This window comes from Crocodylus siamensis, chromosome 9 (assembly GCF_052110815.1).
Source record: "Crocodylus siamensis isolate JL-2025a chromosome 9, ASM5211081v1, whole genome shotgun sequence".
In the NCBI taxonomy this organism is placed as follows: Eukaryota; Metazoa; Chordata; order Crocodylia; family Crocodylidae; genus Crocodylus; species Crocodylus siamensis.
Window position 1 is genome coordinate 36,889,768 of NC_143403.1, and position 11,132 is coordinate 36,900,899.

Consider the following 11,132-nt stretch of genomic DNA (forward strand, 5'->3'; position numbering starts at 1 on the left):
GCAGCCCCTGCGCCAGGAAGGGTGGATGGGAATCAGCAGCTCAGCAAGTGACCCTAGCGCACTATGAAAAAAAGAGGTGGCTCAAGAGCGACTGAGCGGGTAAACCTGTGCCCGAGTCTCTCGCGTGCTCCTCTGTACCGTGGGCGCTGCGCTCGCACTCCCAGTCCTGGTCGAGATGGCCTAGCAGCGCAGGCGGGGAGCCCTGCTGGCTGCCGGGGGGCGGTGCTGCCACTGCGGCGCTCGTTTCCGCTGGGCCTAAAGATACCGCACCGGATCGCGGGGCGTGTGGTGCGGGCCTCCCGCGGCTGTGGTGTCCGCAGGGCCCGGCTGCGCTCTGGCCGGAGCCGCTTGTTCCTCAGACACCGGGTGCGAGGAGCGAGGCCCCGTGTCCCGGGCCCGCAGCCCAGCCCTGGCTGTGTGGGTCCCTGCTCCCCGCAGCGGGCACATCTCGGCCCCGGGCGGCGCGGTCCTCCCGGGCTGCAGCGCGGCGAGCGGCCGCGGGGGGGCGGCCGAGGCCGGCGGAGCGGCCTGCGCGGCGGCGGGAGGCCCGGGTCAGAGCCAGGCGCAGGATGCCGTACGCCAACCAGCCCACGGTGCGCATCACCGAGCTCACGGACGAGAACGTCAAGTTCATCATCGAGAACACGGACCTCGCGTGAGCCCCGGCCGCGGCGGGGCTGCGGGGCAGGGAGCGAAAAGCGGGGCAGGAGCTTGGGCTGGGAGCAGCAGGGCAGGCGGTGGGATGAGAGCAGGAGCCAGCAGGGCAGGGGCCCTGGGGATCGGGATCACTTGTGGTCGCACCACACAGCTTCCCAAGCAGCCCCAGAGCCCAGCTTTGAGCTTTTCCCCCTAAGCAGCCCCGGGCGTTTCCAGGTGAAGCTCTGACCCAGGCATTGGATGCTTACAGGGCAGCGGCATTAAGGGGGGGAGGGTCTTGGGAATGGCATTGCTGGGGCCCCGGCAGAGCTGTGCAGACCCACACGGCCATGGAGCAGCAAGCAAACAGAGAACCGTATTTGCAGGCCGCGCTCCAGCTGCATGTATTTGGGGTAAGCCTGTGCCCGGCTCCCTTGGTAGGCACTGTTGCAGTGGGGTTGTGACTCTACCTTGGTGCTGACCTTGCCTGCAGATGCAGCTCATGTTCGCAGCACTTGGTGTAATTTTGCCTGCCCATCTCCCACAGGCAGATGCCAGCACTCATTGTCTAAATGCCGGTTTTCTTCTTCATTTCAGGGTGGCGAATTCCATCCGAAGGGTGTTCATAGCCGAAGTCCCCATAATCGGTATTTCCCCTCTAAGTGTTCTGTTGTGCGGTCATGAAGACGGTCCTTTAGGCTCAGACTCTTGCCAGTCACTGCTATGGCTCCTGGTTGTCCATTCTCCCTGCTTTAAACTCCCCTCCCTATTTCATCTGAGAACAGGCATCTGAATACATCACAAGTGTGCCCCAGCTACTGCTGTTTAGTTAGTGCTGTTAGATTAAGCACATGGAGCTTTATTTGGGCCTCTGAAGCCATCATTACAGGAGTAACTGTACCATGATCTCAGTGGGTTATTTCACTACAGTTCTTTGCTTGTTTCCTTTTTCTCCTGGTTTACAGCCATTGACTGGGTCCAGATAGATGCCAACTCCTCTGTGCTCCATGATGAGTTCATTGCGCACCGGCTGGGTGAGTGCCTTATAACCTAAAGGGAATTCGTCAATCTTCCTGGCCCACAGGAATGATTCTAGAGAGTCCTGTAAGGAGCAGTCATGCACTGGCTGAGGGGATGCAAGCAAATTAACTCGCACTCATTTCTTTTTCTGATCTGTGATATGACCTGTGTGATGAGCAGGGATCTGGGTTTTCGGTTTCCCACGGAAAAACTAAGAAAACCATGGATTCCCTGTTTTTATCGGAGAAAACACGGAGGTCTCTTTTTAGCAGAGAAATCCGTGGATTCTCTGTTTTCGCAAAGAGCTCTTGCAGGCTGGCACAGCTCCAGCCTGCAAAAGCCAATTACAAAAAGAGGGAGAGGGGGGAGGGCGGGGCCTGAGCCTCTGAGGCAGCCAAGGCCAGGCTCAGGCTCTGACTTGCCCTTTGCCCCTGGAGCATGGAGGTAAGTGGGGCTGGGGGCAGGGCTGTGGAAGATGGTTTGGGGACTGAGGGAGTAGGGGGTGCTGCCAGCCCCAGGTGGCCCATCGCAGCTGGGAGCAGGGCCAGGGTGTTAGGGCAGGGGTGCCCCTCTGCGGAGGGCTTTGTGGGCAAGCAATGCGGGGCACAGTGTGGTGGTGCCTGCCATGTGTCTGGGGGAGGGGGAGATGGAGGCTGCATGTGGCCAAAGCACCAGCTCCGTGGCCGGATCTGCAGCTGCGGTGAGGGTTGGGGGCACAGGGGAGAGGGAGGGGGAAGGGGCTTGGGCTTGGGCTTGCACGTGGCGGCCACTGTCATTTACCTGGAGGGCCATGATGGTGGTGACAGCTGCTGCCTACAAAACCTGCTGCTGCCGCCACAGAGCCATGCCCGGAGCTGTGCAGCTGGCCACTGGGTGGCAGCAGCAGCATGGTGGTAGCCCGGGGGCACACAGCCATTCCCACCACCACCCTATGCTGCGCCACTGCCACCACCGCTGCACAGCTCCACGGCAGCAGCAGGTTTTGGAGGCAGAGGCTGTCACCGCTGGCACGGGCGGCTGCTACCACTTACCTGTGGGGCTGCCTGTGCCAACGGTGATGGCCTCTGTACAAAAGCTCCTGCTGCGGTGGAGCCATTTTTGGAGCTGTGCAGCCAGCGGCACAGCATGGGGTGGTGGGGCTGGGAATGACTACGTGCCGCCCAGCCACCACCGTGCCGCTGCCGCTGGTCGCATGGCTCCGAGCACAGCTCTGCAGCAGCAGGACGTTTTGTATGCAGCGGTCGTCACTGCTGGCACGGGCAGTCCCACAGGCAAGCAGCAGCGGCTGCCCATGCCAGCAGTGACTGCCTCTGCCTCCAAAACCTTCTGCCACCGCAGAGCCATGTTTGGAGCAGTGCGGCCAGCAGCAGTGACACAGTGTGGGGTGGTGGTGAGGATGGCTGCGTGCTGTCCGGCCACTACCACGCTGCTGGTGCCACCCAGTGGGCAGCTGTACAGCTCCATGCAGAGTTCTGTGGCGGCAGCAGGAGGTTTTGGAGGCAGTGGCTGTCACCACCATAATGGGCCTCCGGGTAAGCAGCAGCACGGCATGCAAGCCCAAGCCCCTCCACGGCTGCAGAGCTGGCCACGGAGCTGTGCTCCGGCCGCATGCCAGCCTCCCTCTCCCCCTCCCCTGGGTAGCCGGCTGGGCAGCATGTGTGTGGCTTGGACATAGTAGCCACCACCACACTGTGCCCCACGTCACTTGTCTGCAAAGCCCCCCCGCAGAGGAGCATCCCTGCCCTTGCCCCCTGGCCCTGCTCCCAGCTGCGATGTGCCGCCTGGAGCCAGCAACACCCCCCACTCCCTCAGCCCCCAGCCGTCTTCCCCAGCCCTTCCCCACAGCCCCCAAGCCCCACTTATCTCTAGGATCTAGGGGTGAAGGGCATGGCTCTGCAGTGGCAGTGCTTGCCCGAAAAGCACCCCCCCCCACAGGCAGACGCCACCGTGGAGTTGTGCAGCTGGTTGCAGGGCATGCCGCTGAATGCAAGCCCCCTCCATTTCACCCCCGGCTGGGCGGCACATATGTGGCCTACACACGGTGGTTGCCACCACACTGCTGTTGCTGCACCCTGTGCCACTTGCTCACAAAGCCATTCAGGTGACCGTGGGATGGTAGCACAGAGTGCAGTGGCAGAGTTGTGGTGGCAGTCTCCGTGTGCAAACCTGCTGTCAGGCCGGCTGGCGTGTGTGTGGCCCACAGAGTGGCACCCCTGCCCTCGCTCCCTGACCCTGCTCCTGAGAGTGGGCACAGGGGGCACACTCCCCCGCTTCGTGATCTATTCCCCCAGCACCTTCCCTTTCTCCCGCCGTGCCCTGCCCCTTCCCCCCACATAGACACTGACACCCACCCCAGCAGGTATAAGTGTGTCTGGATGTCTGGGGGGCTGTTGCGAGGGGCATCAGGAGGGCTGTTGAGATGGGGGGAGTGCGAGGCACCAGCAGCACAGGGAGGGGCTGTGGGGGGGGGGGGGGCTTTAATTTTTATCACGGATTTTGGGTTTTTAATCAGAGAATTTGCAAGTTTTAATCAGAGAAAACCAGGATCCCTGGTGATGAGACTCAAAGAGCCTTTCATCTCTGCTGTTCCCACTTGGAGTGTCAGGGGTCCTTTGGTAGTACTTATTTGAACGTTTCCCAACCTTTTCCAGCCCAAGGTACACTTACATTAATAAAAATTTTCTGCCACATACCTGTTAAGGCATTCCCCATCCTCACCTGTTGTAGCTCATTGCCATGGCAAAATTCTGAGGCACACCTGTTCATTTCTGATGGCACACTTTTGTGCCATGGCACACTGACTTATTTCATGGTGTCTTTTGGGCTTTCCCTAATGATCTTCTCTGTCTCACCAGGTCTGATCCCTCTCACCAGTGATGACATTGTGGATAAGATGCAATACTCCAGGGTGAGTTTAAGGATATTCCAAGCTCTCATTGACAGGAAGGAGGTGGGACACAGTGCCTGATGGCAATACAGATTTGTGTTGGTAGAGTTTTGGTGCGGTTTTCCGTAATAAAAAATAGTTAATTCTCTGATAAAAACCTCAAAATCCGTGACTAAAATGAAACACCACTGTATTTATATCTCAGTTGAACACAATGTTTTATTCATATATTTACAATTTTAAATCAATTTGGAAGCCTACCAGTGCCTCAGTCACTACAGTAAAATAAGTTCCAAGTACCTATAAATTTTGGTATTTGATTTTGGGCTTTTTATCATGGAAAATCAGAGCTCCCCCTGACCCCTTAGCTCAGTAGGATGCAGGTCCAAGCCCCTCACTACCAACCCACAACCCTCCTACCCCTGTTGGTGTCCCTCATTCCCCACCCAAAATCCCCTGGGCCCTCACTCACCATTCATAGCTCCTCGGCCCTGCTGGTACCCCTCCAGCTATAGCCTGTTGGGTCCTGCTGCCCCTTGCCCCTGCTGCCAGTGTGGGCGCAACCCCACGGTGCTGCTCCAGGGAGGGCAGGGGGCACGTTGCCAGGGCAGCACAGGGCTTGTAGCAGCGACAGTGAGCTTCCCCACTCTGTTCCTGTTCTGCCCTGCCATGCCAGGTCCTGCCCACCAGGCTGTAGAGGCCCCAGGAGAGGTCAGCAGAGCGGGAAGCCCAAGCCTGCAGCAGGCACCCTGCCCCTGCCCTGCACACAGATCTGGGGGGCACATGACCCCCCACCCCAATCCCCTCGGAGCATGCACAATGGTGGAGAGCCAGTCCTGCTCCACAAATGAGCTACCTGCAGCCCAGTCCCACTTCTCGCTGGGGCCCGGGAGCTGCACATTGCAGACCCAAGCATCACCCAGCTGGGCAGCAGCAGTCCCAGCCCTGCCCAACGCTCCCTATGGGGGCCTCAATTCCCACCCCACCACTTAACCTGCGGTAGCTGCTCTCCAGACTGCCTGGCGGCCGTGTGCATGTACATGGTGCCTGCTGCCTGACCTCCCTCCTCCTGTTCCCCCTAGCCCTTTGCAGGCTGGAACTCTACCAGCCTGTAGAAAGCTCTTTGCAAAAGAGCAAAATCCTTGTTTCTGTTTAAAATGAAAAATCTGCACTTTTCTCAGTAAAAGAGGAAATCCTTGTGTTTTTTCCGTTTTTCTGTGGGAAATGGAAAACCTGGATCGCTGCTGATCATGACTCTTTTCCGGGTCTCCCTAGGATTGCACATGTGATGAGTTTTGTCCAGAGTGTTCTGTGGAATTTACCCTTGATGTCCGCTGTAATGAAGACCAGACTCGGCATGTGACATCCCGTGATCTTATCTCCAACAACCCCAGGGTTATACCAGTTAGTACAATGCTCTCATTGCTAGTCTGTCAAGTTTGTCTATCCTTTCTACAAACAGAAACAGCCAGACTCCTACTGACAATGTCTCACTTATATGCTACTCATCCTTGCAGTATGTTAGTGTTTCCTAGTCATCTTCCCTTCCATATCAGGAGCATGCACCCTTAGATCATCCACTGCCATTTTCTTCCTCAATTGCCTCAACTTTACATCATCTACAGTTTCCATTGGGGCTTTCTTAAGCATCTCACCTTCAGTGGGGAATTCAGCTGCTCATGATCACTGCATTCTCAGCAATGCTAGATAAAGCAGTAGCTCAGCTGTCATGTCAGTACCATGTGGTTCTTGCTAGGCCTGAGAGAATCCAAATGAAGTGGATTTGAAGAGATATAGTGGAGTGAGTCCTCATAATATTACAAGTTAAGAAGACTCCATAACAGGCTGCATCAGTAACTTATGTGTAGCCCCAGAGGATACAAAATAGAGCCAGACCACAGCTCTGTTTCTGTTTAAAACATAGTTCTGGCCTGTGGACGCTGCTTTTTATCTGAGCAGCAGCGCAGCGTTAATTATGCCAAGGCTACAGTCCCTGTAGCCTGCAGGCTCAATCTGTGTTAGAGGAGCTCTGTGTCACACTACAAAACTCTACAGGCTACATTTAGCCAACAGACTGTACCCTTGTTCATCCTATACAGGATAGCCCACTGGAAGAAATACTAATCTGACTGGCCATTCCTTACTAAATCACCAGCCTTGCTGTGATTACCCTAATTATTCACCAGAGTTCAGGGGGCTCACTGAATTTGTAGTCCTTGCAATGAATAACTCATTAGAGACTTATTCTATTTGTAATGACTGGCCCCCACCCAACCTCCTCTCTTTTTTTATCTGTATAGGTGACATCGCGAAGCAGAGACAATGATCCCAATGACTATGTGGAGCAGGATGGTAAGTGATTTTTCAGAGAAGAGCTGCAGAAAGAAATTGATTTTTCTTTTGAGCTGTTTGAACCAGGCCACTAGTTCTTTTACCTGGGCAGTTGCAGGTGTGGGTCTGACTTCCATGGTTTATTAAGAAACACCAGTATTCATGGTTAAATTTTTTGCTTCAGTCAGCAGATAAAAACCATGAATTTACTGCTAATTTGGACTTAATGGGTGTCAGGAGGGTTCATTCTGAGCCAAAGGTCTCACTTATGAGTGGGTGATACAGCAGAGATGCCAAAGTTTCTCTTGAGGCCAAGGGGGTGAACCATGTCTGTGTCCAAGCTTGCAACATCCTGCTCATTTTGGTGGGTGTTGCAAGACTATTTGGAGGCATATATAAGCCCTTCTAAGACTAAATGATTTCTGGCTTCCAATAAGATCCCTAGTGTGCTAACAACTCTCCAGTCATTCCTGACTGAAATGCAACCATGCTACTGTGTCCTTATTTCTGCTTTGCAGCTGTTCTCCCAAAAACATTGACTTTGTGATGCCTTTCTCAGATATCCTTATCGTCAAGTTACGGAAAGGCCAGGAGCTGAGATTGCGAGCCTATGCCAAGAAGGGCTTCGGCAAGGAGCACGCCAAATGGAACCCCACAGCAGGAGTGGCCTTTGAGTATGACCCAGACAATGCATTGAGGCACACAGTGTACCCCAAACCAGAGGAATGGTATGTTCTGATTTAAGTGTAGCATTAGGACTGACTGATATTTGAGTACCATGTGTGATTGTCAGAGGAAACGCTCTATATTAAGTGTACAAGAGCCCTACATTAATGTAATACCATAGCTTACAGTTCAAAATCATAATTCAGGAGAAAGAAAAGGTAGGGGTCTTGCAGTGCCTGCATTGTTCCTCCAAACAGAGGGGCTGGTGCAGTTAATGCTATCTTTAGTTTGAGATATTTGGCATGGAACAATGCCTAGACTTGTTTGATGTCTTTTTATCTCCCTTTCTAAGTACTTACAGGCTAATATACATATGTCTGCTATAAACAAATTTCCTTTCACATCATTTCCAATCAATATGTTCTAATCCCCCAAGTTACTCAAAATAGGGGTTTGCAAGGAATGTGCCAACCTCTCACATGTAAAGCTCTTCATCTAGTCTCTGTTGTCATTTTGTTTGTCTGTGCATTTTATATCCCTTCTACCTTTACCGCCTTCTCCATTTCAGCACCTTCTTGGCTATGGTTTTTCCCCATTCCTCATCCCCTTTCTGACTCCCTCACACAGTGTGCCCAAGGAAATCTGTTGCTCAGGGCATGAAGCATCTGTTGCCACCCAAGGCTGAGCTGAGTGCAGTTGCAGGAATTAGGACCTTGAGACACCACACTGCTTCCTGAAGCCCTGCATGTCTGAGGTGCCTCCATAGGAAGCTACATTAGAAAGAACAGAAGGGTACCTTCTAATGAGCCAATTGTCACTTGATCTGCAGGCATGGCAGGTGGTGGGGGCTGGGAGGAGGTGGGGGAAGCTAGATTCTTTCAATAATGTTTCCTATGTTTTTCATCCTCTCCTGCACCAGGTATGTTGGCACCCCCCGTTCTGGTACCTGTCCCTCAGGTGGAGAAGCTCTGGCATGTATCTTTGACCATGATCCAGGATAGAAGTGACATACCCTCATGTTGGCTTGTATCTGTTGGAGGCATTGTGTCCTGCTTTCACCCTTGTTATGGATTTCCCTTAGATGGAGTTCTCTACCTCTAAGACAGCTAAATTCACTAACTCCATTCTTTTCCCATTCATTCAGCTGTCTGATATCTGTGCCTTAGGTCCAAGCTCACAAGACCAAACACTGCAGCTCAGGCTGGGAATGGCCAGGTGAAGGGAGGCCTCCTGTCCTTAACTTACCTGTTCTGTTCAATTTCAGGCCAAAGAGTGAATACTCTGAAATTGATGAAGATGAAGCCCAGGCTCCCTATGATCCTAATGGAAAACCAGAGAGGTAAGACACGGGATGCCAGCCAAGCCATAGCACTGCAAGGTGCAGACCATTTCCAAACCTTACCTGAAAGTGCCTGGGCATTCTGTCTGAAGTGATGTTGGCCCGTTGACTTCTCAGAACAATTTGGCAGGCTCCTGAGGGATTTAGTTGCAGCCTACGGGGGGGGGGACGGACTAATCTCTGTTACAGGAGACTAATCTCTGTTACTGAGGAGTGGGAACCATAGGTGTGGCAGTGTAGGCCTTGGTCATGTTCTCAACTCAGATAAGAGTGAGTCTTCCAGACTGCGTATGGAACTAGAGTTCTTTGGTGGAGGGGTTTTAGGAAGTGGTGTTTTGGGATGAACATGGAGGTTACAGTGTCATCAAGGGTTTGCTAGAGGTGGTGGAAATGGCACGGAGGTAGGAAGAAGCGATTAACAAATGTCTAATGTAACACAAGCCAGAGGATCATTTTTTTTTTTTACTCGTCTTTCAGGACAGGATGAGAAGCAACGGGGTCAAGCAAGTGCAGAGAAGTACTGTAGGTCATGTATTAGTTGCACAAAGACATTCTTAAGAGCAATAGAAAGAGGTCTCCAAAGGGGATCTCACACTGACAGTGAGGATACTTGAGGCCAGGAGGGGGAGACTCTACTGAGAATAGTGAATCATGTCATGATGCAGGAGAAAGGGTTGATTTAAGGGAGTTCAAAATCATGTGGGCTTTCCAGTCCAATGAAGCATTTGCTTTAATGGTATCTCCATTTCCAGCACTGAAATTACTTCAGGACAAATAATAAATAGCAGTAGCCAGAGTCACCATCTTACTGTGATGGGTTGCCTGGTAGCTGTGATCAGCTAAAGAAACTGCTGGACAAAGATCTCTAAAGTGATATGCAGTACTGTGAAATTGCAAGCCACATTGTAACCACCAACATAGATAGGACTCTCATTGCAGAGGACAGATAACCAGATGGTGAGTAGGCAGGGTTAGTGCTCAGGAGCAGACAAGGAGATCTCTCTACAGTGAAATACAATAGGATGGAAATGCATTGCAGGGAAACGTCTCTTTGCTTTCCCGTGTGATGTCAGATAACTGTTAATCCCTTTGCTGATCTCAGGTTTTATTACAATGTCGAGTCCTGTGGGTCCCTGCGGCCAGAGACCATTGTTCTCTCTGCACTCTCTGGACTGAAGAAGAAATTGAGTGACCTCCAAACTCAGCTGAGTCATGAGATCCAGAGCGACGTCTTGACCATAAACTGAACCCAGTCCCTTTCCAGGAGCTCCTCCCATTGTGCAAAGTATTCAAGCTGTAGTCTCTGATCTGGACTGCCTGTGGCCTTCCTTGGAATGGGGCTGCTAGAAGCCCTGTTGCTTCTTGGCTGAGCCTTTCATCTTAATCCCTTCAGCCCTTTCCAGCACTGAGCTGTCATTGTGTAATGTTTATGGACACCTTTATCCACCTCCCAGATGAATCTGCTGTAATTTTTAGAGCCTGAAGGCCACTCTGGCTGGGAGCGAGGCTTTCCAGCAGGGCACAGTGCTATGCATGCAGATCTCCCTGACGAGAACTGTACCCATTGCTTTTTTCACTGTCCCAGAGAGGAGGAGGCGGCTTATGCATAAATGACCCTAGTTCTTTGCTGGACACTGATCATATGTCAGGCATTGGAAGCATGTACTCTGCTCTGTGGCTGTCAGAGACATAGCCCTCTCTCGTTTGTGTTTGTGACTGTACTGAATAAAGCCTTTTTCTTATGTTTAGCCTTCCCTGAAAGCTTGTCTGCGACTGCGGGAAATGTCACATCATTTACTTCTCTCTAGCAGATATTAACTTAGTAAGGTCTGCTTTGGAGGGAGTGCTGCTCTCTGCTGCTCTTGACATTATCTTCTAAGACCAAACCCTCCTCCTCCTCCTCCTCCTCCTCCAGTAGCCTTGTCATTTAAACGAAAATGCAGCGCGCTGCATATGTTTGAACAGAGCTGAGCTGCTGCAGAAGGCAGTGCTCCAAGGGAGACTATATGTGCTGAGGTGGCTTAGCTTTATTTGAAGACTCCTCTGGAGCAGGCTGTACGCGCAAGCTTTACATCAGGGAGTGTGGTGGATGGCAGTCTGTCAATAAACCACTGGTTCAGTCAGCTTCAAATACATATGCAGCTCCTGCTGTTCTAGGCAGCCTGGGCTTTGGGCTGGATCTTAAGCACGTCTCAGACTGCTGCTAGTTGCGGTGCTGAATGTTTCTGGAAACTCCCTACCCCCACCCCCCGC

General features: G+C 52.6%; 1 protein-coding gene across 5 annotated transcripts; it reads left to right on the top strand.

Annotated features, from left to right (window-relative positions):
- Window positions 1-2: 2 nt before the first annotated feature.
- POLR2C (RNA polymerase II subunit C) lies at window positions 3-10,623 on the top strand. Of its 5 annotated transcripts, none has more exons than XM_090061852.1 (9): window positions 3-593; window positions 1,234-1,283; window positions 1,602-1,670; window positions 4,512-4,564; window positions 5,819-5,947; window positions 6,844-6,895; window positions 7,434-7,602; window positions 8,805-8,879; window positions 9,982-10,623. In XM_090061852.1, the coding sequence occupies exons 1-9, from the start codon at window positions 64-66 to the stop codon at window positions 10,124-10,126; spliced, it is 1,272 nt and encodes a 423-aa protein (XP_089917978.1). In that variant the 5' UTR covers window positions 3-63; the 3' UTR covers window positions 10,127-10,623. The 5 variants fall into 5 exon arrangements, with proteins under 5 accessions (XP_089917978.1, XP_089917977.1, XP_089917980.1 ...); XM_090061854.1 differs by having other exon boundaries at window positions 432-655; XM_090061855.1 differs by having other exon boundaries at window positions 531-1,049.
- Window positions 10,624-11,132: the final 509 nt, after the last annotated feature.